Raw genomic sequence first — 22,468 nt, 5'->3', positions numbered from 1 at the left:
GCATCAACATTTTGTATGCAGAATGAAAAGAGTCAGATGAAATTGCTTCACTTATCATTTATTAAAAAGAAAACAGTAGAAAATATGGCAACTTGCAAGTGGAGGTTATACATGCCTGACATTCTTAAAAGGTGCATTAGGTTACTCTTACACTGTTCGTTTGTTATTCTCATTTGCTATTTATATTTCACATTCCAATAAGTTTGAATCAAAAGAATGAATTTTCCCTAATGTAATTGTTATCTTTATTTTTTTCATAAAACACAATGTTACAGTCTGATTAATGAGTTTTGTGCATTAATACTGAATCATGGAAGAAAGGGTCACATTGCTTCTAAGAATCAATTATTTCTTGAAGCCTTAATTTTAACTGTTGCCAAAATAAGTAGTAGCCTAATAACACGGAGATGCCTTGAGAAAAAAATAAAATGCTGCTCATTCATTTGTGTGTACTATACTGAGTAATCTGAAGAAAGGATAGAACGTTATAGGGATGAAATTCAATTTAAGGAGATTCCTGTCCCTAGATTGGAGATTGGTGCACACGGGGAGTCTGCCTTACACGTAGCACTAGTGTGTGCATTGCATGGCAAAACCAGACTGGCTAACAACCCAAAGTTTGCCGAGGTCGTAGCTCAGGTGGCGCATTCGCAGGCACACTGGGATGTTGACCCAGGATCTGCCTTGTGGGTAACGGCTGGAAATGAGAGATCTGTTGAGAAAAAAAAAAAAAGATTCTTCATTTCGTTTCCATCAGCAGACACGAGACAATTCACGTTTGGCTCAGATTTCATGTCTATGCTCATAAATAAACACTGACTAAGTGCTGTAATTAGAAGCCATACTTTTACAATCACGCCTTTTCATAATGTCAAACTTACAGACAGCAATTACACCACAATCATTTTAACATCATGTTAGTGCGCATGCATGTGTAGTGGGGCACGCTCCTCAGAAAGTGGAGGGTTGTGATCGCAGCCCTCAGGATAGGCTCCTCCCCCAATTAGTGCCAGCATTTAAAAGGCACCTGTGGTCCTGGCCTCACTCCCCTTTTGTCCCCTCTTGTTGCTGTGGTTCACCTGCTGCTGTTTTGCTGCGCCTCCATTTTGCTTGTTTTGCTGCCTAAATTTTTTTTTCTTCTGTTTTGCATGTTTTGGCTGTTTTTCCTTTGTTCTGCATGTTTTAATAGTTTTTCATTCATTCCTATAATAAATATGTTCATTTTCTACGATACACGTGTCTGTCCATATATCAGTTATGAATCTGTGTGCCCTTAATACGGTTTTCACCATATATTAGGGTCCTTAAGTTTATATTTCCTGGGGTGTAAGTCCCCAGGTGGCGTTGTTGGTTCTCTTTAATCCCCCCCCCCCCCCCCCCCCCCCCCCAAGGCCTCGTTATACTCTGGCGTTGTCAGCAGGGTTACTGTGAAGGCAGAGACGTGTAGTTATATTTTTCTTTACATATCCCAGGTGGCGTTGTTGGTTCCCCCCCCCAAGGCCTCGCTACATTCGCAAAATGTAAAGACATTTTTTTGGAGTATCAAAATTAATAATGATAATTATATTTTTTAAGTGTACTGCTGTTACTGTTCTTGCTATATATACCATAATGTTGTGTATAGCTTTAGGTTGTAACCCTGCTGTATCTACAAACATAGTCAAAATCATTCTCTCCATTGTTAATGCCAGACTGTGAGTACTTGCTTACCTTTCCACGACTTTGCCTGCTGTGGTCACTCCAAAAACCTTTCCGTCAGTCCCCGCTTCAATCATTAGCAGACTGATGCCCGACACTAATCTCCAGCCAGAGCATCCGCAGGTGGTTGGGGTCACTGCTGCGTAGTAGACCCGGTAGGACCTGTCGACTCCCCAGCATCCGTTGTGTGGGCTGCAGCTGATGTACCTCATCGACCTCGACAGGGAAGTCCAGCTCAGGGAGCTCGCCGGTCGACTGAAGGCCAAAGCTGACGCACTTCTCAGGCAGTAGGCGCTCCAGCCGGTATTAACTCCCACGACCTGATCGTCACCTCCTGCGTCCACCTGCTGCATAGACTGACCTGAAGACGAGTACATTTAGTCAGTTTGATGTGAGTACTGTAAATGTGGAAAGTGTCACTTGGGGACCGTTCTACATAGTAGGAGTGCTGTACTGCACGAGCGCTATATTATACAGTAAACTAAACAAAAGCAATGATGATGCCCAGATAAACCCATCCAGCCTGTTGTGTATTGGATGTAATAATAACAATGCTAATAATACTACTACTAATAATAGTACTTACCACGGGAATATTGAAAGTTGCCAGCTATGTATTTGTAGACCAAGCTATTGGAGGCAACTGCCCAGATTCCTGCAGGTCCCACTGAGACATGCTTGAGTCTGAGTGTGCTCAGTCTGTACCAAGACGATCCAGCCAGGAAATACGCATAATTCTGGTCTCTTGCAACCACTTTCCCATGCCCGGCGTCAATCTGTTGAACATTATACAGCCGCGGAGCCTCTGTGCAGCTCCAGGCTGTGGAGGCAAAATGATCATTGTAGTGAGTGGAAAATACATATCAGTTAAAATAAAAACAAATCTAATTTCACCTTTAACCGCTTCAAAGATTCATTTTGTTATGAAATGTAATCTGGCATTGACTTACCATCACTGATGGCCAGGTAACACAGCACCAGCAAGAAGGCTACGACACCTTTCATGTTGTCTCAGTGTTTGTGAGTCTCTAGTCAGTGTACCTCGGTGTGGAGCTGCCGTCCTACTTCCCATCTGGTTTCTCTGGCTTTTATACGATCCTTGGGTCCAAACTATGTGGCTAATGACAGGCAAAGCTGGTTCTGCAAGCTGTTCGGGGAAGCTAGGAGGACATTTCTATTTCCTTCTATTATTGTCGCCTTTCATTTCAAATATGCACCAGGTTTGCCAGCTAGATGGTACAGCCTCCCACGTTGGACTGGCCAACATTAAAAAAACAAAAGGAAGGGTGGTGATCTCTGAGATGGAAAGCATAATTAATATGGGAGGATACGTTTGTTTTTTGTGTTGGTTAGAACATTAACTGGTGAGTGTGTTCCAAATCGTACAAAGTGAATAAACAAAATGAACTTAATGTATCAAAAGGTTCTGCAGAACAACGGCCCCTTTGACTGATATATTTGACTCAGATGTAGTCTTTTGAGCAGGAGCTAGTTTAACTACTTGATACAAGGTTAGGTAGTTTAGCATGAAAGTGGTCAAAGCTAATAACTCTATGAATATATTTGCATTTCAAATTTGAGTCTTTTCGGAACTCACCTGTAACTCGCATGGCTTCCATGTAGAGCTTTGACGAGGGACTGATAGCGTTACCTGACTGGTGTGCATGCGTTGGAGGCCAAAGGGATTAGTGTTGGTGCACAAGAAAAAAATAGTTCCTGAATGGAACTTGAGGAAAAGCTGGAATAAGACCTACAGTTAAGGCCCTATACTGGCCGTATACATGATAGCACATTGTGTTTAGAATAATAACTTTCAAAACACAATTCACGTGTTAACAACACCGTTACCTCATATTGTAGTTATATCAACATTGTTTATTCAGTTTCACCTATTGTCAAAGACTTTTTCCATGAAATTATGATTCCCCTAAGAAAATGATTTCATATTGGTGAAGGGTTCAAATAAAGTCATGATGTGACTCAACGTCTAGTTTGACTATTTAAGAAAATGTTTGCCGGGTTGTTATTGCTTTTCACATTTGAAACAACAACAAAACAACCAAATATGTAGTGACCCATGCTCTCCTGGGTCCTGGGCCCCGATCTTTGCACGAGGATAACAGATTAATCCAGATGAGAACGTCGAGGATTTTGAGTTCATCTGAAACTGTTGTCAAGGAAACAAGTCCTGAAGCTTAAATTTGCGAGATTGCAGCCAGTTACCTGGATCATGACCAAGATGTTATACCCCATTCTAATTCTGCTGTCGTTTTGATCTCAACTACACACTTGTGAAGTTTCGTGCCTACATGTTGGACAGATGCCAAGCTATCACAGGGTCAGAATCTGTCAACAGACAGACAGATAGATAGATAAACAAATAGATACTTCTCGATCCTTGGGTCCAAACTATGTGGCTAATGACAGGCAAAGCTGGTTCTGCAAGCTGTTCGGGGAAGCTAGGAGGACATTTCTATTTCCTTCTATTATTGTTGCCTTTCATTTCAAATATGCACCAGGTTTGCCAGCTAGGTGGTACAGCCTCCCACGTTGGACTGGCCAACATTAAAAAAACAAAAGGAAGGGTGGTGATCTCTGAGATGGAAAGCATAGTTAAGATGGGAGGATACGTTTGTTTTTTGTGCTGGTTAGAACATTAACTGGTGAGTGTGTTCCAAATCGTACAAAGTGAATAAACAAAATGAACTTAATGTATCAAAAGGTTCTGCAGAACCTTTGACTGATATATTTGCCTCAGATGTAGTCTTTTGAGCAGGAGCTAGTTTGACTACTTGATACAAGGTTAGGTAGTTTAGTCCAGATGTTCCCAACCTACTATAGGAGTATGTTCCACTCCAAAGGGTCAGCATGAAAATATGGGGGTTTGTGAGATGATTGAGAGACAATTTATTTTCTACTAAAGAAATCTGAATTCACGCATATATTTATCTTTGGTCTATTTGGTTCTCAACTTGATTAACAACACAAGAAATGAATAAGTCTACAGCCAGCAGCTGGTTAACTTAGTTTAGCATAAAGACTGGAAGCAGCTAGCCTGGCTCTGTCCAAAGGTTATTAAATCCACTGTCCAGTCTTGCTGTTTGTGTAAGGATTACAGATACTTGAACCCAAAAGCACAACTCGGAGACAAAAAATACAAGTTAGTTTTTTACTTGTGTTCAGGCAGGGTCAAAACCAGGAGGTCAGTCCAACAGGCAAACAAATCCAATAAGGGGCAGGCAAAAATCCAAGGTCGAAAACAGGCAGACAAGGTCGGAACAGGCAGAACAAGAACAATATAAAGATACGCTGGAGAACTTGGCACTAACACACAAGACAATCTGGCAGGGAACAAGTGCAAGTGAGGGGACCTATATAGAGAGGGCTAATGAGGGAATGGGCTGCAGGTGAGATGGGTGTGGAGGACCAGGTGAGGGGAATCAGAGGTGAATGGTAGGATCTGAAATGACAGGAGAGTTAATTAAACAAGCAGACAGGATGAAAACAAACTAATATGAAGGGGAATTCGTGACAGTTTGCCCTTGTTTCCAGTCTTTGGGCTAAACTGAGCTAACCGTAGCTCTATCTACATACAGGATTTACCCTGCACACTTGTGAGTTGTGTCAGTCTTCTCATCTAATAATCAGCAAGAAACTGAATAAGTGTATTTTACAGAATTTCAAACTGCAGCTGTAGGAACATTCTCTTCAGGTACACGCGACACAAATTTCCTGCAAAACATCTTATTCCGTTTGTGTGGTGACAAACGCATGCAGACATACACAGAGCTGTAGGAAGAGGAAGTGTCACATTCGTTTGGAACATTGCCCGTCAAGTTTACTTGACATTTGGGTATTGAATACTGCGTTGATGTGGGGCTCCATTTTGCGCGCATGTTGCTGAGCTTGATTGCTAATATCACTAAACTGTGTGATAATGCAATTTTAATGAGGGAATTATGTTGTGTGCTTTCACTTGTCAGCAGAAAGCTATGTGCATCATAACGCACAACGGAAAGGAAACCAGACAAATACAGACGTTTACGTTGAGTAGACGATATTAACAATTGAGTTTCAGATAAGACTTTTCTATCTCCCCTCTTCCCTCTTGTTTCATTGGCTTGTTAAGCTTGGCAGGGATGTGTTGGACTGGGGTTGGCTGTTTAATCATGTGGGCTCCCACTGGCACACAGGAGAGACTAGGCACATTCTGAGTTCTTCTCTTCCTCCTCCTCCTCCTCCTCCACCACCCCTTTTGGCCCTTCCACAGCATGGAGCATCAAGATGTAAACACTGACACATACATCACACCATAGTGATGGCCTGACTGGACCCTGATAGCAGGCCTAACCTTTATCATTTAATAGTTTCACAACTTGAGTTGTGCTTTGTGGCACCTATGGAATATGGTCACCTGGAAACACAGTGCCAGTGCAAATGGTTTCGTATGAATGCTAAGGTGCTATCTGTAGTTGGGAAATCAGAGAGGGATACAGCAATGGAAGATATACTGTGTGTGTGTGTGTGTGTGTGTGTGTGTGTGTGTTTGTCTGGACAGGGAAAACAAAACAACCTGTTGACGCTACTGTAAAGCTAGTGTACTTGAATGTAATGACTTCATGTGAAGCACACGCAATTATAAAATTAGACATGTAAGGGAAAACATTTTGTTCAGCAAAGATACAGTAAACTCGTTAGCAAAAGAGTTGCAGGTTGTTATTACTTAAACAATGCAGTATCTGAGTCACGAAATAGGCAACCACAGTGGCCTCATTTTGTTGGATCATGAAGTTCCCATATGCCAGACACTGAGCTCTGGTTCAACAAGATATCTGTGAAGGGCGGTGCCCACGAACAATGATACACCCACACTGACATTTACAGACAATAAAGTAATAGTGTTTTAACTGACTCGTTATCTCCGTTTACACTAGCAGCTAAACTCCTTAACTGGCCAGCAAATTCACCAACGTGTAATGCTAATAAGTTCCAACCAGAAAAGTAGCGCTAATAGAGTGCTGCAATGTCTGATTGAACGAATACAACCTACAATTGCACCCCCGTCTAGACCAGTGATTCTCAACTGGTGGACCCATTTTCAGTGGGTCGCGGGCCTTTGCCTGAAAAGAAAATTCACACTCCTTAACAATGTTTGGCGTTAATGCCTTGTAATGCTAATATCAGGAGAGGATAAATTGAAAACTATACCTCTGTCAAATGACACTATAAGTAGACGAATTGAAGACATGTCTGATGATATCAAACAACAGACCACAGCTCGAATTAAGGCAAGTGGTCATTTTCCATTACAAACAAATCTTTTTACTCGTTTACGTAAAACATGTGTGGGACGGGGACTTACAGGAACAATTTCTCTGAAAAAGAGAGCTCCCTATACTACGACTGCAGAGGACATTTTCAGCTCTGGTTCAAACTGCACCGTGTTTTCATTAAATACATTTGAGAAGTTGAACATTTTCCTCAATTTGGGTCATTAAGGGGTGATGGTGGGTCCCACAGCCAGACCAGTTGAGAACCACTGATGTAGAGGACATTTAGTGCTTTACAAACAGCACTGCTCGCCCTCGCATCGGGCTTAAAAGTAAAGTACGTTTTTTACTGTTAGGTCTGTGGTTAAAACAAGCTTAAGAGATTTTAATGTTTTTTTCTACGACAAAATATGTCAAGAAATACCCCTTGAAACTGTCAAAGAGTCATGTGTAATTGAAATGTATTGAGTTTATATGGTACCGCATGTGGTTTCTCAAGGTATCTTAGTGCGTCATGTAATGTCGTAAAGTAACGGGCCACACCCAGAGTTGGCGTGGGACCGTGGCATTGTGGGTCGTTTGCTGGCACAGAAGCAGAGAGGAGTGAACGACCCCAGATTAAATTGATTCTGCACGTGGTCCAGGACGTGCACACGGTAAAGTGTTAATTTGAACATATATTGTGTGTATTGTTGTTGACCTGCCTTTACATTTACATGTGTTGCATTTTTTGAGATTGTAGTTTGTAGTTTATGTCATTATTAATGTGCTAATATGTGCTAGCAACGTGTGCTAGGAAGGAGAGAGAGAGAGAGAGAGAGAGAGAGAGAGAGAGAGAGAGAGAGAGAGAGAGAGAGAGAGAGAGAGAGAGAGAGAGAGAGAACGCGGCAAATAAAGTTCATCAAAGACATCAGTATAAAGCGTCGCCATTTTTGCTGGACCCGTGTAGCTACAGTGAAAACGTACCGTCAACGTGGCCGACGGTTAAGAGTGAGGATCAGCGCGTGTCCAGAGAGGTGGAAGCACGACCACTGGGGCAGCGTGTAACTGACAAGAGTGGAGAGGATGCTTGCCAACTAACGGGAGAAGACGGGAGTGTTGGCTCCTGATATCGGCGGGTTGAGAGTACCGCGACTTCATCAGCAGAGGGCAGCATTCGCCAGCGCAACCTACAGCTCTGCAAATATCCTGTCTACAGGCTTCAGCATGCAGTGGCTGTTTCATCTCATCGCCGTCTTCAGGATTCACTGCATCAGGTTTGACTGTGTTACACCACAACTTTATGGACATTTGTTAAGTTGAAAGAGAGAAGAAATTGTGGTTTAGTTATTGGTCTACTTATGACAGTGAGTTATCTATTATAGCCCAATTGTTGTTCTTGCTTTACTAGTGGCATTGTTATGAATGGTTTAATGTTCTGATCTGAAAGTTCAAATGCGCTTTGTAATGAGTATATTGAGTGGTTAATTGGAGAAAATTACTCAGACTTACAAAACATAAGCACTGAGGTTGCTCAAAATGACATGGCGGTAAAGGTTATGCATGTTAGCAGTTACTTAGTGTTACAGTGTTATATCTGAAATGTACGATGTCCGTGCACAGTGAAGAATCACAGGCTGGTCAACTCACTGAACAAATTGAGTCTTTGCAATTAGAACTGAATAACTTGAACGAACAATTAAAATCACAAACTGATGATGTTGAAAGGGGGAGGTTAGAGTTACTCATAGGTGATATTTATGCAAAAATAGAAATACACCGAGTAGCAATAATAGAGCCTACCTCTACCTCTGAGATTTGAACCCAGGAAATCCTCACGAGAGAGAAAGTTAACCTCCAAAATGTTGGAGCTGAAGCAACTAGAGGCTTCTCACAGAGAGAAATTCTTCAGGCAATACAAAGCTGGAAAGAAAATGTGAGAGCAACACATGCTCAACTTAAGGATGAGTGCTCCGACCAAGACTTGGCGTACATGATGGATGCTGCTGAAGGTCTGGAGACGCAAGTGAAAGACGCATACGAATTTATAAGATCTCAGTCTGTGCCTTCTACAGAAATTAGAAGAAAGATGGATTCTTGCACTGCAGTAACAAGAGATGTAATGGGGCTCATGAATGTACGCATGACCGAAGGGCTAGAGGAGTTTGATGCTAAAGCAGAAAATGCAAGACTTTATGTGCATGGTTCTTGACAATCAATATTGGAACAATAATCTCCAAATCCACTTTTCGTAGTTGCCCCTCCAACTCTTCATCGGAACGGCAAAGCATCACAGCGAAAATAGCAGAATGTGCTGCACAGTTGGCTGCAAAGAAAGCTGAAATACAGATGGAAGAGACAATTGCTACACAAAGGCAAGAACTTAAAAGACTGGAAAATCAGAGAGATCTTGAAGTAATAGCTACTAAGTTTAGGGTATATTAAGAAGCTGACTCGGGTGAAGCCTTGGATGAGAGAAGCGTAGCGTGTAGTGAGCTGGCCAATTGTCCTCCAGTTGCTTTTACAGAGATTAAAGGGGAACAAACATGTAAGAGCAATAACAATGAACATACAAACAGGACTAAAAACTAACTATCATTAGTACAAGCCCTATGTAAATAACCAAATTCATGTGTGGCAAGCAATCTGTTGTTTTTCGTTGCATGTTTTGCCTGTTTTTCTGAGTTTATGTCTTTATTGTTTTTAAAACGAAATGCTTTTATTTTGAAAGCAGCTCTGAGAGTAATAGACGGAAGTGGTTTTGTGTGCGCAAGGAGAGAGAGTAACGGACAGAGAGTAACGGACGGAGAGAAAGACGGTGGGACAGAGAGTAACGGACGGAGAGAAAGACGGTTGGAAATGGATACTAACAGTACGGGATGAGTACCCCCCCGAAGAGGCACAAGCTCTTACGTTGTTTGTTGTTTGTTGTTTGTTGTTTGTTTGATTAATCAATAAATTACACAATCATCAGTTAAGTGTCGAACCATCATTCGGAGGGATACGCTAAAGTAAGAGCTTACCCTTCATCTGCTACACCTCGCTACTTGTGGAAAAGTAAGAGCTTCACCTTCATCTGCTACACCTCGCTACTTGTGGAAAAGTAAGAGCTTCACCTTCATCTGCTACACCTCGCTACTTGTGGAAAAGTAAGAGCTTCAGTAAGAGCTTCACCTTCATCTGCTACACCTCGCTACTTGTGGAACAAAGACGGAACGGCCACAGAGCAGCGAGTTGCAGCACCTAGCTTGATGGTCAACAGTAGCGGTAAAGTAAGAGCTTCACCTTCATCTGCTACGCTAAAGTAAGAGCTTAACCTTCATCTGCTACGCTATAGTAAGAGCTTCACCTTCATCTGCTACACCTCGCTACTTGTGGAAAAAAGACGGAACGGCCACAGAGCAGCGAGTTGCAGTACCTAGCTTGATGGTCAACAGTAGCGGTAAGGAAAAATACATTCAAAATGGATTCCATAAAGGATCAGATATATAAGCTACAAACGGAAATCCAAGAAATTAGAGGCTTACTACATCTGGAGGATTATGAAGTAATTTCGAAGCAGGAATTAAAGGAGGAAATTGAATGTAAGGAAAAACAGCTAGCTGAGCTTCAACTTGAAATGGATGATGCTACATTGCCACGTCGATCAGAACGTCATATTGTACAAACGGAGAAAATGCTTGCCTACCAACAGGATGAACTGAGTAAAAAAGAAAAAAGACTCCTAAACTTGTATGATCAATGGAAAATTAAAATCAGAACATCCAAAGAAAATTTAAAGAAAGACATATCAGACACCGAATTGTCTACAATAGCAGACAACATTGAAGAAGGAATGGATGATGTCATGAGAGCGTACAGTGAAATAAGAGAGCGTGCCACACCATCCACTGACTTGAGACGCAAGATTGATGCATGTGAGGCTGTGACTAAAGACGTCATGAAGATAGTCAATGAACGCTTATCAGCAGTCGATGGCGATTATGATGCAGTATGTGAAAGGCATCGTCTCCGTCAGTTATATGCCCATGACTATGCGTACTCAGTATATGGCACAGCTTCTCAGTCAAGTGGCAGTCACCACTCTGAGTCAATGATCATAACTGCAAAAAGGGCTGAGGCAGCCGCAGAGCTCGCTGCAAAGGAGGCTCAGTATAAAATACTGCAAGAAGAAAGAAAGCAAAAGGAAAAAATAAGGATAATGGAGGAAAACCATAGGAAGGAATTAGAAAAACAGACATCTGAATTAGAGCGTCTACAAGTAGAAAGAGATATGGAAGTTGCTCGTGCTAGACTGGAGATCTACGACAGAGAAATCAGACAAGAAACTGATAGACAGTCCATTCAGCAGAACAACAGACCCCCCATCATTCCTTTCAACCCTGCTATATACCATCAAAATCCTCACGTTGTGACACCAGCGCCCACTAATGACATGTCCTGTCTAGCCCAAGCAATCCAAGACAGCATAGCCATAAACAGACTCCCAGTGCCAACGCCCACAGTGTTTAGTGGAGACCCAATCCAGTACATTGAATGGCGAGCGTCGTTCATGTCACTTGTTGACCGAAAGGGTATTTCTTCAGCTGATAAACTGTATTACCTAAAGAAATACGTCAGTGGCCCTGCTCATAAATGTCTCGAAGGCACATTTTATCGCAATGATGATGAGGCATATAGGGATGCATGGAATAAGCTCAACCATCGCTACGGACAGCCTTTTGTCGTCCAAAGAGCTTTCAGGGACAAGCTATCAAAATGGCCAAAAATTCAGCCCAAGGATGCTGAAGGGTTAAGAACATTCTCGGACTTCCTAAGTGCTTGTCTGCAAGCCATGGCCCACGTGAAGGGTTTAGAAATATTAAGTGACTGCGAAGAAAACGTAAAGCTAATACAAAAGGTTCCTGACTGGTTAGCATCAAGTTGGAATCGTCGGGTTACAATAGCCCTAATGGAAGGAAAAGAGTTTCCCACCTTTGAGGATTTCACTAACTTTGTGTCTTTAGAAGCAGAGATAGCATGCAACCCAGTCACTTCCATATATGCTCTTCACTCAGCCAACTCATCTCATGACAAAGGATACATAAAGGAAACAAAGGGAAACAAACCCAATGTTTTCAGCACTCAAACTGCCATGAACAGTGACAAGTCAACATTAAACAATGTAAAACCAAGGTCCCCCTGTTTGTGGTGCAACGATGACAAGCATCAACTTCCCAAGTGCCCTGACTTCAAAGAAAAGTCCCTTGAGGATCGACGAGCATACGTGAAGGATAACAAGCTGTGTTATGGATGTGTAAAACCAGGTCACGGTGCCAAGGAATGTCGTCACCGCCATTCTTGTGATATATGTAAGGGAAGGCACCCTACTTGTCTCCACGATGAGAACTACAGAAGATGTGATGGTAGAGAAAGGTCTGTACCCCTTGCCAACACAGCTCCAAACACTGTAAACGAAACCATTGCAGCCACAGCACTCAGTGTCACTGGAGGTAGTCAGTCAGGCAGCACTTCCATGATCGTTCCTGTATGGGTGTCCTCTGCTGAAAACCCAGCCAAAGAACAGCTTGTCTACGCATTACTAGACACTCAAAGTGACAGCACCTTCATCAACAAGGAGATAAGCAAGGAACTACAAGCAGACGCATACCCTGTGAAACTGAAACTTACCACTATGCTTGGAGAAAACATGATTGTGAAAAGTGAAAGGGTATCAGGACTACGTGTGAGAGGTTACAATTCAGGTGTTCACATCAACCTTCCTCCTTCTTACACCAAGGACTGCATTCCTGTGAATCGTGATCATATTCCCACTCACGAAACTGCAAAACAATGGCCTCACTTAACAGCGATCGCAGATAAGATGCCACCTCTTCTCAGCTGTGATGTAGGACTCTTGATTGGGTATAACTGTCCCAGAACACTAACACCCAGACAAGTAGTAGCAGGAAAAGACAACGAGCCCTATGCCATCCTTACGGACTTAGGATGGAGCATTGTAGGCTGCTCAACACAGTGCCTCGATGAAACAGAATCAAGGCTGTGTCACAGAGTCACTGTAAAGGAACTCCCAATAGTCACGCCAATGGATGTGATAAGCGCCCTGGAATCAGATTTTAAGGACACCAAAGGAGATGACAAGACTGTCTCACAAGAGGATATCATTTTCCTAAACAAACTCAAAGAAGGCATAAGGAAAAATGATCGGGGACATTACGAGATGCCTCTGCCCTTTAAGCAGCGGCCACACTTACCTGATAACAAAAAACTCGCTGAAATCAGACTTAGTCATTTACGACGGAGGTTCCACAGGGACGAGAAATATAAGAAGGACTACACAGACGGTATCCTCAAGGTGGGAGGAAGACTCCGCCACTCATCACTCGCCGACTCATTCAAGCATCCAATTGTCATCCCCAAGGAGCACCATGTGACAAAGCTGATAATAGCTCACAACCATAAAAGGACAAAGCATCAGGGAAAAGGTTTCACCATTAACGAAATCAGATCCAATGGCTTTTGGATTCCTGGAATGAGCCGAGCAGTTCTGGAGTCGGTGGAAACGTGAATATCTTCACAACATCATCGCAAGGCAGCGCTGGCATACACCGAGGAGAAATCTATGTGTCGGTGATATAGTGATGGACATTGATGAACTGTTGCCCAGAGGTGAATGGAGACTTGCAAGGGTCTTAGAGACTGTTAGTGGTAAGGATGGACTTGTAAGGAGAGTGAAAATCTCAGTGGGAGATAAGAGACTGAACAAGAAGGGTGAGCACCTTAGAAATCTCTCCATAATGGAGCGCTCAGTGCAGAAGTTAGTTCTGATGTTAGAGGCTTCTTAAGCTCAAGACTACAAAGGGACATTGTCGCTCCTAATGTGAAATTATTCATAGTTCATATGATGTAATATGAAACATTCATAATTTGGTGGGAGTGTAAATAACCAAATTCATGTGTGGCAAGCAATCTGTTGTTTTTCGTTGCATGTTTTGCCTGTTTTTCTGAGTTTATGTCTTTATTGTTTTTAAAACGAAATGCTTTTATTTTGAAAGCAGCTCTGAGAGTAATAGACGGAAGTGGTTTTGTGTGCGCAAGGAGAGAGAGTAACGGACAGAGAGTAACGGACGGAGAGAAAGACGGTTGGAGAGAGAGTAACGGACAGAGAGTAACAGACGGAGAGAAAGACGGTTGGAGAGAGAGTAACGGACAGAGAGTAACGGACGGAGAGAAAGACGGTGGGACAGAGAGTAACGGACGGAGAGAAAGACGGTGGGACAGAGAGTAACGGACGGAGAGAAAGACAGTTGGAAATGGATACTAACGGTACGGGATGAGTACCCCCCCGAAGAGGCACAAGCTCTTACGTTGTTTGTTGTTTGTTGTTTGTTTGATTAATCAATAAATTACACAATCATCAGTTAAGTGTCGAACCATCATTCGGAGGGATACGCTACACCCTACATGACACAATGGTTCTTAACAGACTTCCTGCACCTGAGCCTTCAGTCTTTTCAGGGGACCCACTTAAGTTCTTAGAGTGGAGCATGAGTTTTAAGACATTAATAGAACAGCGATGCAAAAATCCAGCAGACAGGTTTTTCTATCTGCAGAAGTACATCAGTGGTAAGGCACGATCTGTATTGGATGGAAGCTGTTATCGAAAGGACGATGAGGCCTACGACCAGGCATGGGATACACTAAATGCCCGTTATGGCTACCCTTTTGTCATCCAGCATGCATTTAGACAGAAACTGAACAACTGGCCAAAGATTGGCTCAAGAGAGTCAGTTAAACTGAGACAATTCAGTGATTTTTTGACAGCCTGCAGCAATGCCATGCCACACATCAAAGGGCTCCAGGTGTTAAATGATTCTGAAATCTGAAAATGCTGCAAAAACTCCCTGACTGGGTGACCTCTCGCTGGAAGTCACGTCACAAAGCAGTTGAAGCAAACAGAGGAATATCCTCATTTCAATGAGTTTGCTAAGTTTGTTGCCAAAGATGCAGAAATTGCATGCAATCCTGTAACTTCCTTTCAAGCCTTGAAGACTACTGAAGAAAAACGCCCAAAGGCTAATGTGTTCATCACAAGTGTAAAAGCACCTGATAAGACTGTGATGAGAACCTACAATGCTGTGGAGAACAGCTCAAATGAGTCAAGCAGATTTAAGAGAGTAAACTCCTCATCTTCAAATCCTGTCACATGCCTGTGCTGTGGAGAGAGCCATTCCATCCACAAAAAAACGACCTCTGCTTTGGCTGTCTTAGGAGATGGCACAATTCAAGAGATTGCAAAAACGAAGCAATTTGTGATACATGTAAGAAGTATCATCCGACACCACTTCATGAGAACGTCCATCTGCGGCTGCAGTCCCATCTCCTTCTCATGCCACGCAAGCAGATGAAAACATGTCTTCTCTGTCTTGCTGTGTAGACAAAGGCGATGGTGGGAGGACATCCATGATACTGCCTGTATGGATTTCTTCAACAACCACACCTGAAACAGAGACCTTAGTGTATGCCTTGCTGGATACACAGAGTAGCAACACCTTTGTAGACCAAGAGATAGGTAGAGGGATGGGGGCAAGTTTAGAGCCAGTCAAGTTAAAGCTCACCACTATGATGGGAAGAGATTCCATTGTACAGAGTGATAGAGTTAGCGGTCTTAGAATTAGGGGGTTTTCCTCACAAAGCTTGATCAACTTACCACCTATCTACACCAGACTTCATTCCACTTGAACGTTCTCACATTCCTACTCCTGAAACTGCAAAAGGGTGGAAACATCTGAACAGATTAGCACAGGAAATACCAGAGCTAATGGGCTGTGAGGTTTGTCTCCTAATCGGCTATGACTGCCCTAGAGCGTTGGTGCCTCAACAAGTCATCACAGGAGGTGATGAAGAGCCATATGCTGTCAGAACTGACCTGGGCTGGAGCATTGTTGGCAGCTCCTCACTGGTGGCAACGTCAACAGAAGTGACAGGTTTGTGTCATCGTGTATCAGTTCAGGAACTTCCACTATTGACACCAGCCAGTGTCATCAGAGCCCTAGAAACAGACTTCGATGAAACTACTCCTGGGGAAGAGAGCATATCACAGGATGATATACAGTTTCTACAACTACTGAATGAACGAACGCATCAGAACACCGATGGACATCTGGAAATGCCACTCCCCTTTAAGACACGCCCACAACTGCCAGAAAATAAGCGACTGGCTCTGGTGCAGTTGAAGCACCTCAAAAGGAAATTTGACAAAAACCCCAAGTTCAAGGGTGACTACGTAAGTTCATGGAGGGCGTCTTCAAGGATGGCGATGCAGAGAGAGCTGAATGCCAACCAAAAGCAGGAAATGTTTGGTACATTCCTCACCAAGGGGTTTATCACCCAAGAAAGCCAGAAGATTAGGGTTGTGTTTGACTGCTCTGCCAAATATGATGGTACATCTCTGAATGATCACTTACTGACTGGACCTGACCTCACAAATGGGCTGACAGGAGTGCTGTGCAGATTTCGCAAACACCCAGTGGTGGGCCGTCAGGGTCTTCAAGGTCTTCTCTGCTGGCCTAAACAGAATCACAAAGGTTTTTTTACAATTTAAGAATTTTACTTATAATTTATAAAAATATTTTTCCCATTATCTTATTTTCTCATTGCACAGCTACTGTCTTCCTCAGTTGCTCTGCTTCCAGTGCAGCTTGTTTTAAGTAGAGCTTTTATCCAATCAGATTTCACCTCTGTGTCTCTATAAGAAGAGAGGCCCGAGGCCTGCAGACTCACAAGTGAATCCCTTTGCAGTTTAAGTAAATGGGGACGATATTGTTGATTGTCATAGTGTTCAACCAATCAGATCTTTAGTTTGACATGTTGGGCGTATTCGTTGACGTGCCAGAGCCTGCTAGCTGGCCTAGCCATACGTGATTGATCAGTGGGCTAGCATGACAAGTTGGGCGGTGACAATCCCAATATCTGGTGCCTCTGTCGAGCGGACATTTTCAGCCCTCAAACGCATTAAAACGTATTCAGGAAATACAACTGGGGAGGCTCGACTGTCTTCACTGGCGTCCATGAATCGAGAAGGACTTCTTACTGGAACTAAAACGCACGGATCTACTGAACAACCGTGAGATTAAACTCTTTGTTAACAAAGAAAGGAGGATGGACTTTGTCTTTAAGTGAACAACAGCTTTGGTAAGTTAACTGCAGTGGCTTTAACTGCCATAAATATTATTTATGTCATTATTTAATATGCTTGTTTATATTATTATTTGTACAACTTGTTTTTATGAATATGGATTTTTGTTTGGTTTTATATGTGATAGGAACTATTGTTACGTCCTATGTTGCGCTGGGGACACATTTAGCCGGTGCACAGCAACAAGAAGACGCGCGAAGCTGCAGCGGTCTATATACTCCGCGCAAAGTGTTAAAGTTAAAGTGTTAAAGTCACGTTTACGTTTTTAAGTGAACTACTTTGAAGATTCATGTGTTTTCAAGTGGACTCATGTTGCCTCTCGGTGTTGACAGACGAATAAATCCGTCAGTAACAAGAACTATGGAGGACTATTTCCTGGAGGGAGTGATAGGAAAGTTACTACTCTGTTAATTTGTCTATTGTGTCGTTTTCATGATATGGGTAATATTGTTCCCTCTGATATGAATAATATTTGAATGGCCCGTGCTCTTGAGTGTGTGGCGGAATGCGTGTTTTAGCTGACTTGATTTTGACTATATGCATTGTTCGTTAATGCCGCCGCATCCCGTCATGCGGGTATTCATGTATCATAGTGTATTTGTAGGTGTTGAGCTTCATTTGTACGAGTGCCCAGGTATAATGCACGGCCCGCCGCTGCAAACACCCAATTGCTGTCATCTGTGACGTTGAGAAAATGTTTCATAGGTTTCATGTGAACCAAGAGGACAGAGATTACTTACGCTTTCTGTGGTGGGAAGATGGTGACTCAAATTTAGAGCCAAAAGAATACCGCATGAAAGTCCATCTCTTTGGAGCAGCATCCTCCCCTGGCTGTGCAAGTTATGGGATGAAGTATCTTGCAAGCAAAAATGAAAAGGAGTGTCCTGCACTCAGCCAACTTCATCAGGAAGAATTTCTTCATTGATGATGGCCTCATCAGCATCCAATCTGTGGACACAGCCATCAATCTAGTCAAAGAAGCACAAAAGGTGTGTGCAAAAGGGAGATTACACCTCCACAAGGTAATCTCGAACAGCAGAGAAGTCTTGGAGTCAATTCCTGACTGCGAGCAAGCTAGCAAAATTCAGGATGTAGATCTCAGTCATGATGAACTCCCAGTTCAGACTGTGTTAGGAGTAAGGTGGCGTGTCAACACTGACACACTCTCCTTTAAAGTTTCCCTGGAGGAGAAACCAGCAACACGGCAGGGACTTCTCTCAACTGTGGCCTATGTGTTTGATCCACTGGGCTTATTGGCTCCCTTCCTCTTACAGGGAAAGAGAGTATTGCAGGAAATGTGCCAAAAGGGGATTGGGTCAGACAAATCACTGCCCAAAGAGCAGAAGCCACAATGGGAGAACTGGCTGAACGATCTAGAGAATCTGCAAAAACTCCAGATTCCAAGGTGCTTTGTTCCTCAAGACTTAGGAGAGGTTCAGAGAATTGAACTGCATCACTTTTCGGACGCAAGTAGCTCTTGGTACGGCCAATGCTCATATATCAGAGTTGTGGGTGAAGACAAAGTGCATTGCACCTTAGTCATGGGTAAAGCTAGGGTTGCACCCACAAAGGTCGTAACCATACCACGACTGGAGTTAACAGCTGCAGTGGTTTCTTCAGCAGTCAGCTGCATGCTAAAGGAGGAGCTGGAGCTCAAAATTGACCAAGAATACTTTCAGACAGATTCCCAGGTAGTCTTAGGCTACATCAACAACGAAGCCCGAAGGTTTCATGTTTTCGTTGCAAACAAAGTTCAAAGAATCAGGGAAATAACTGATCGTGCACAGTGGCACTATATCAACACTGATCAAAATCCAGCAGATCACGCTTCCAGAGGCCTCAAAGTCGAAGAGTTGATGAGTTCAAATTGGCTTACTGGACCGGAATTCCTGTGGAAAAGGGACCTTGTCATACCAAAGTCAACTCCAGAGCTTCTGGTAGGTGATCCTGAAGTCAAGACAACACAAGTACTACAGACACAGGTAGTAAAAGAGGACAGGTTTTTTTGAGAGATTTAAGAGGATCTCCAAATGGCATACAGCACTGAGTGTTGTTGCTCAGATCCAGCAACTCACAAAGAGAGTCAAACCAACGGAATCCATAAACGTTTAAAGAATGCTTCTTTATCCTTTGACGTGAAACATCCAGCAATCTTACCCAGAGATAGTGTCATCACACAGCTGATCCTAGATCACTGCCACAGGAAAACTCAACATCAAGGCACAGGACAAACACTCAATGAATTGAGAGCAAATGGTTATTGTGTTGTTGATGGCAGCAAAGTCGTAGCGAACTACATCAAGCAATGTGTGATATGCAGGAGAGCTCGCAGGCTAACAGAGGATGGCAGATCTACCTGCGGACCGTGTTGATCCCTCGCCACCATTCTCCTACTGTGGGATGGATTGCTTTGGACCATTCTACACTAAGCAAGGTCGTAAAGAGTGCAAGAGATATGGTCTCATATTTACCTGCCTGTCCTCGAGGGCAATCCACATCAAAATGTTGGAAGATCTAACAACTGACGCTTTCATAAATGCATTGAGATGTTTTATAGCAATCCGGGGAACTGCAAGACAAATAAGATTAGATCAAGGGACACATTTTGTTGGGGCGAAAAGTGAGCTGACAAAGGCCTTGAAGGACATGAATAAGGAAAAAGTGACTGCTTACCTGGCCGCAAAACAATGTGACTTCACTATGAACGTGCCCGATGCCAGTCACATGGGAGGTGTTTGGGAACGACAGATCAGGACAGTTCGGAGTGTCCTAAACTGGGTTCTGTCACAAAGCGCTGGACGATTAGATGATGCTTCTTTGAGAACATTCCTTTATGAGGCAATGTCAATCATAAACAGCCGCCCACTCACTACTAATAACCTAAATGATCCCAAAACTCTGGAGCCACTTGCCCAAAATCATATACTTACCATGAAAGCTTCTGTTCCGCTGCCTCCACCAGGACAGTTTGTGGCTGAAGATTTGTATGCCAAGAAAAGATAGCACAGAGTACAATATCTGACAAAGCAATTCTGGAGTAGGTGGAGGAAGGAATACCTGACAAACATCACTTTCAGACAATGCTGGCACTCTTCAAAAAGAAATTTGAAGATTGGAGATATCGTCATTGTCAAACAGGAAGGGATTTCGCGCAATGAGTGGAGACTTACCACTTGAGACTTGAAGAGTACTGGATACTTGCAAGGATGAAGATGGTCTCGTGAGAAAAGTCACACTACAGATAGGAAATAGAAAGCTAGGGAAAGAAGGTTCACGACTCATTCTTGAACGTCCTATTCAACATAAATTAGTCGTGCTTGTGGAAAACAACTCAAATGTATCTCAGTGGGACTAATATTTATTTGCCTACCTGTGTGGAAAGGTCAAAGTATCAGGTTGACATGAAAGTGTTTTACAGTTATCAAACATTTGGTTCTGAAAATTACTGGTTTTATTTGAATATTTGCATATAAGGGTCATCATAAATCACAGTAAATTGGTCATTTTCAAAGAGTCATGTGTAATTTAAATGTATTGAGTTTATATGGTACCGTATGTGGTGCCTCAAGGTATCGTAGTTCGTTATGTAATGTCGTAAAGTAACGGGCCACACCCATTACATTACAGTCTTTTAGCAGACTCTTTTATCCAAAAAAACATCGACATGCGACCAGTGGAGGCGGGGATTGAACCACCAACCCTCTGATTGAAGGACGGCCCTGCTATCCACTTAGCCACAATCACCGTGGTCTCAAAAAAGGTAGTTGCTTATTAGACTATAAAATGCCATCACGCAAACTAGTTCGCCTTTAAGGCCTCATTGTGTTTACTCACGCTTATGTGACCAGGGTGCTTGTTTGTAGCCTAAACAGTGACTTGCGGTGAGGTTCGTGGCTGGTGAGGCACTGACTCTTTCAGTCAGATTTACAAATACATGAACCCAATAGAGTAGCTTAATTAAATCCCCATTCAATTGGCATTCAATTTCATATTTTATATCAGCATTCTTTACACACACAGAGGTAAGGTACATATTTGATTCCACCGGGACCGTCAGTGTGTGCGCCGCGATCCGGCTGCACGTAGTATTTTATTTTGAAGAATTACCGGATGCTCTATCCCTTTTCGGTGTATGACTTCCTGTCTGGGTCGATCTGCTCTGTGCAGCTTGACACGACTTCAGCGCGGGTCCGTCAAAAATTGACTCTCGGCACTTATCTTTAGCGGAGCAAAATATAAGAAGAATAAGAGAAGTGTAGAAGAATAGCAACGGCAGAACTCTGAAGCCAAATCCAGGCCAAAAGTTTTGGGCGCACCACCGGCCCGTCTCGCCCGCACCTGGTGGGGCGTGAGTTTGTGCGATAGGACCGAAAGATGGTGAACAATGCCAGGGCAGGGCGAAGCCAGAGGAAACTCTGGTGGAAGCTCATAGCGGTCCTGATGTGCAAATCGGTCGTCCGACCTGTATATAGGGGAATAATCTAACCAATCAAAATTATATTGAACCGCAAAAAAACGTTTCATTCACTTATTTTTATTTTGAATACGTTGCTGTATTTTTTAATGTTCAAGACCACAACTTGAACATTCAGGTTAAACATTTTTTTTTAAATGATCAAAACTATTGGCCTGGATTTGGCTCTATACAGAACAAGCATAAACCCGACCCGTGGGCTCTCTCTTCATTGAGGCAGAGGTACTGTTTGTCTCCCCTCTGTGCTTTTTCACTGCGGTTTTATGTCAGATCAGCAAGACTAAATAGATTCTACACATACCTGAAATACATTACCTATTCTACAGAAAGAAACGACATACAATAAAAGTGTCTACAAATATTACAGTGGTGACAAACAATGAGAAAGCAAAAGGCACGCGATCAACCCAGTTAGTGAGGGATTGTGCAATCTGAGATGAGTCACAGCTCGTCACTGCCTCACCTCTCGTGTCTCCTGTTTGAACAGGACATGCGCAAATTCAGCGATTTTGATTATAGAAATCTTGAAATGATTGGAATCGTACAGAAATTACATTCATAGCACCAATCAGTAGAGAAATATAAATAATTAATTTTATTATTTGTTTTTTACTTTACTGCCTCCCCTGACCGCACATCCCTGAGCCTATAGTTAGCTTTTTACTTCTGACGACTTCTGTCACAGAGAAGACAGTTGTGATGTCACCTTTTTCTTTTATTAATTTAAATTGAAATAAGACATCCATGTAAATGATTTCTGTATGAATTTGTGTATATTCTGCTGTGTAAATTGTGTTACTGCAAGTTAATAAACACGTTTGCTGACATTTGTTTTGTTGCTGTTAATGT

The 22,468-nt window shown here is 42.8% G+C and overlaps 1 protein-coding gene across 1 annotated transcript; it reads right to left on the bottom strand.

The window, feature by feature from the left end:
- Window positions 1–37: 37 nt before the first annotated feature.
- Window positions 38–2,808, bottom strand: LOC306713694 (fish-egg lectin-like). Its single transcript, XM_079183488.1, has 4 exons — window positions 2,649–2,808; window positions 2,285–2,518; window positions 1,711–2,059; window positions 38–712 (listed from the first exon to the last, which is right to left on the bottom strand). The coding sequence occupies exons 1-4, from the start codon at window positions 2,701–2,703 to the stop codon at window positions 571–573; spliced, it is 780 nt and encodes a 259-aa protein (XP_079039614.1). The 5' UTR covers window positions 2,704–2,808; the 3' UTR covers window positions 38–570.
- Between the last annotated feature and the right edge of the window lie 19,660 nt (window positions 2,809–22,468).

The sequence above is a fragment of the Pholis gunnellus genome (genome assembly GCF_910591455.1).
Source record: "Pholis gunnellus genome assembly, chromosome: 22".
Lineage (NCBI taxonomy): Eukaryota > Metazoa > Chordata > Actinopteri > Perciformes > Pholidae > Pholis > Pholis gunnellus.
Note: the sequence above shows the minus strand (reverse complement) of the source record. Positions and strands in the feature narration are given on the sequence as shown.

Bases quoted from the DNA above. Each gene is read 5' to 3' on its own strand.
- LOC306713694 (XM_079183488.1), bottom strand. From the start codon at position 2,703: ATGAAAGGTGTCGTAGCCTTCTTGCTGGTGCTGTGTTACCTGGCCATC. The intron at 2,060-2,284 runs GTAAGTACTATT...ACTCGTCTTCAG, and splicing joins CAACTTTCAATATTCCCGTG to GTCAGTCTATGCAGCAGGTG. The intron at 713-1,710 runs GTAAGCAAGTAC...TTTTCTCAACAG, and splicing joins GCAGGCAAAGTCGTGGAAAG to ATCTCTCATTTCCAGCCGTT.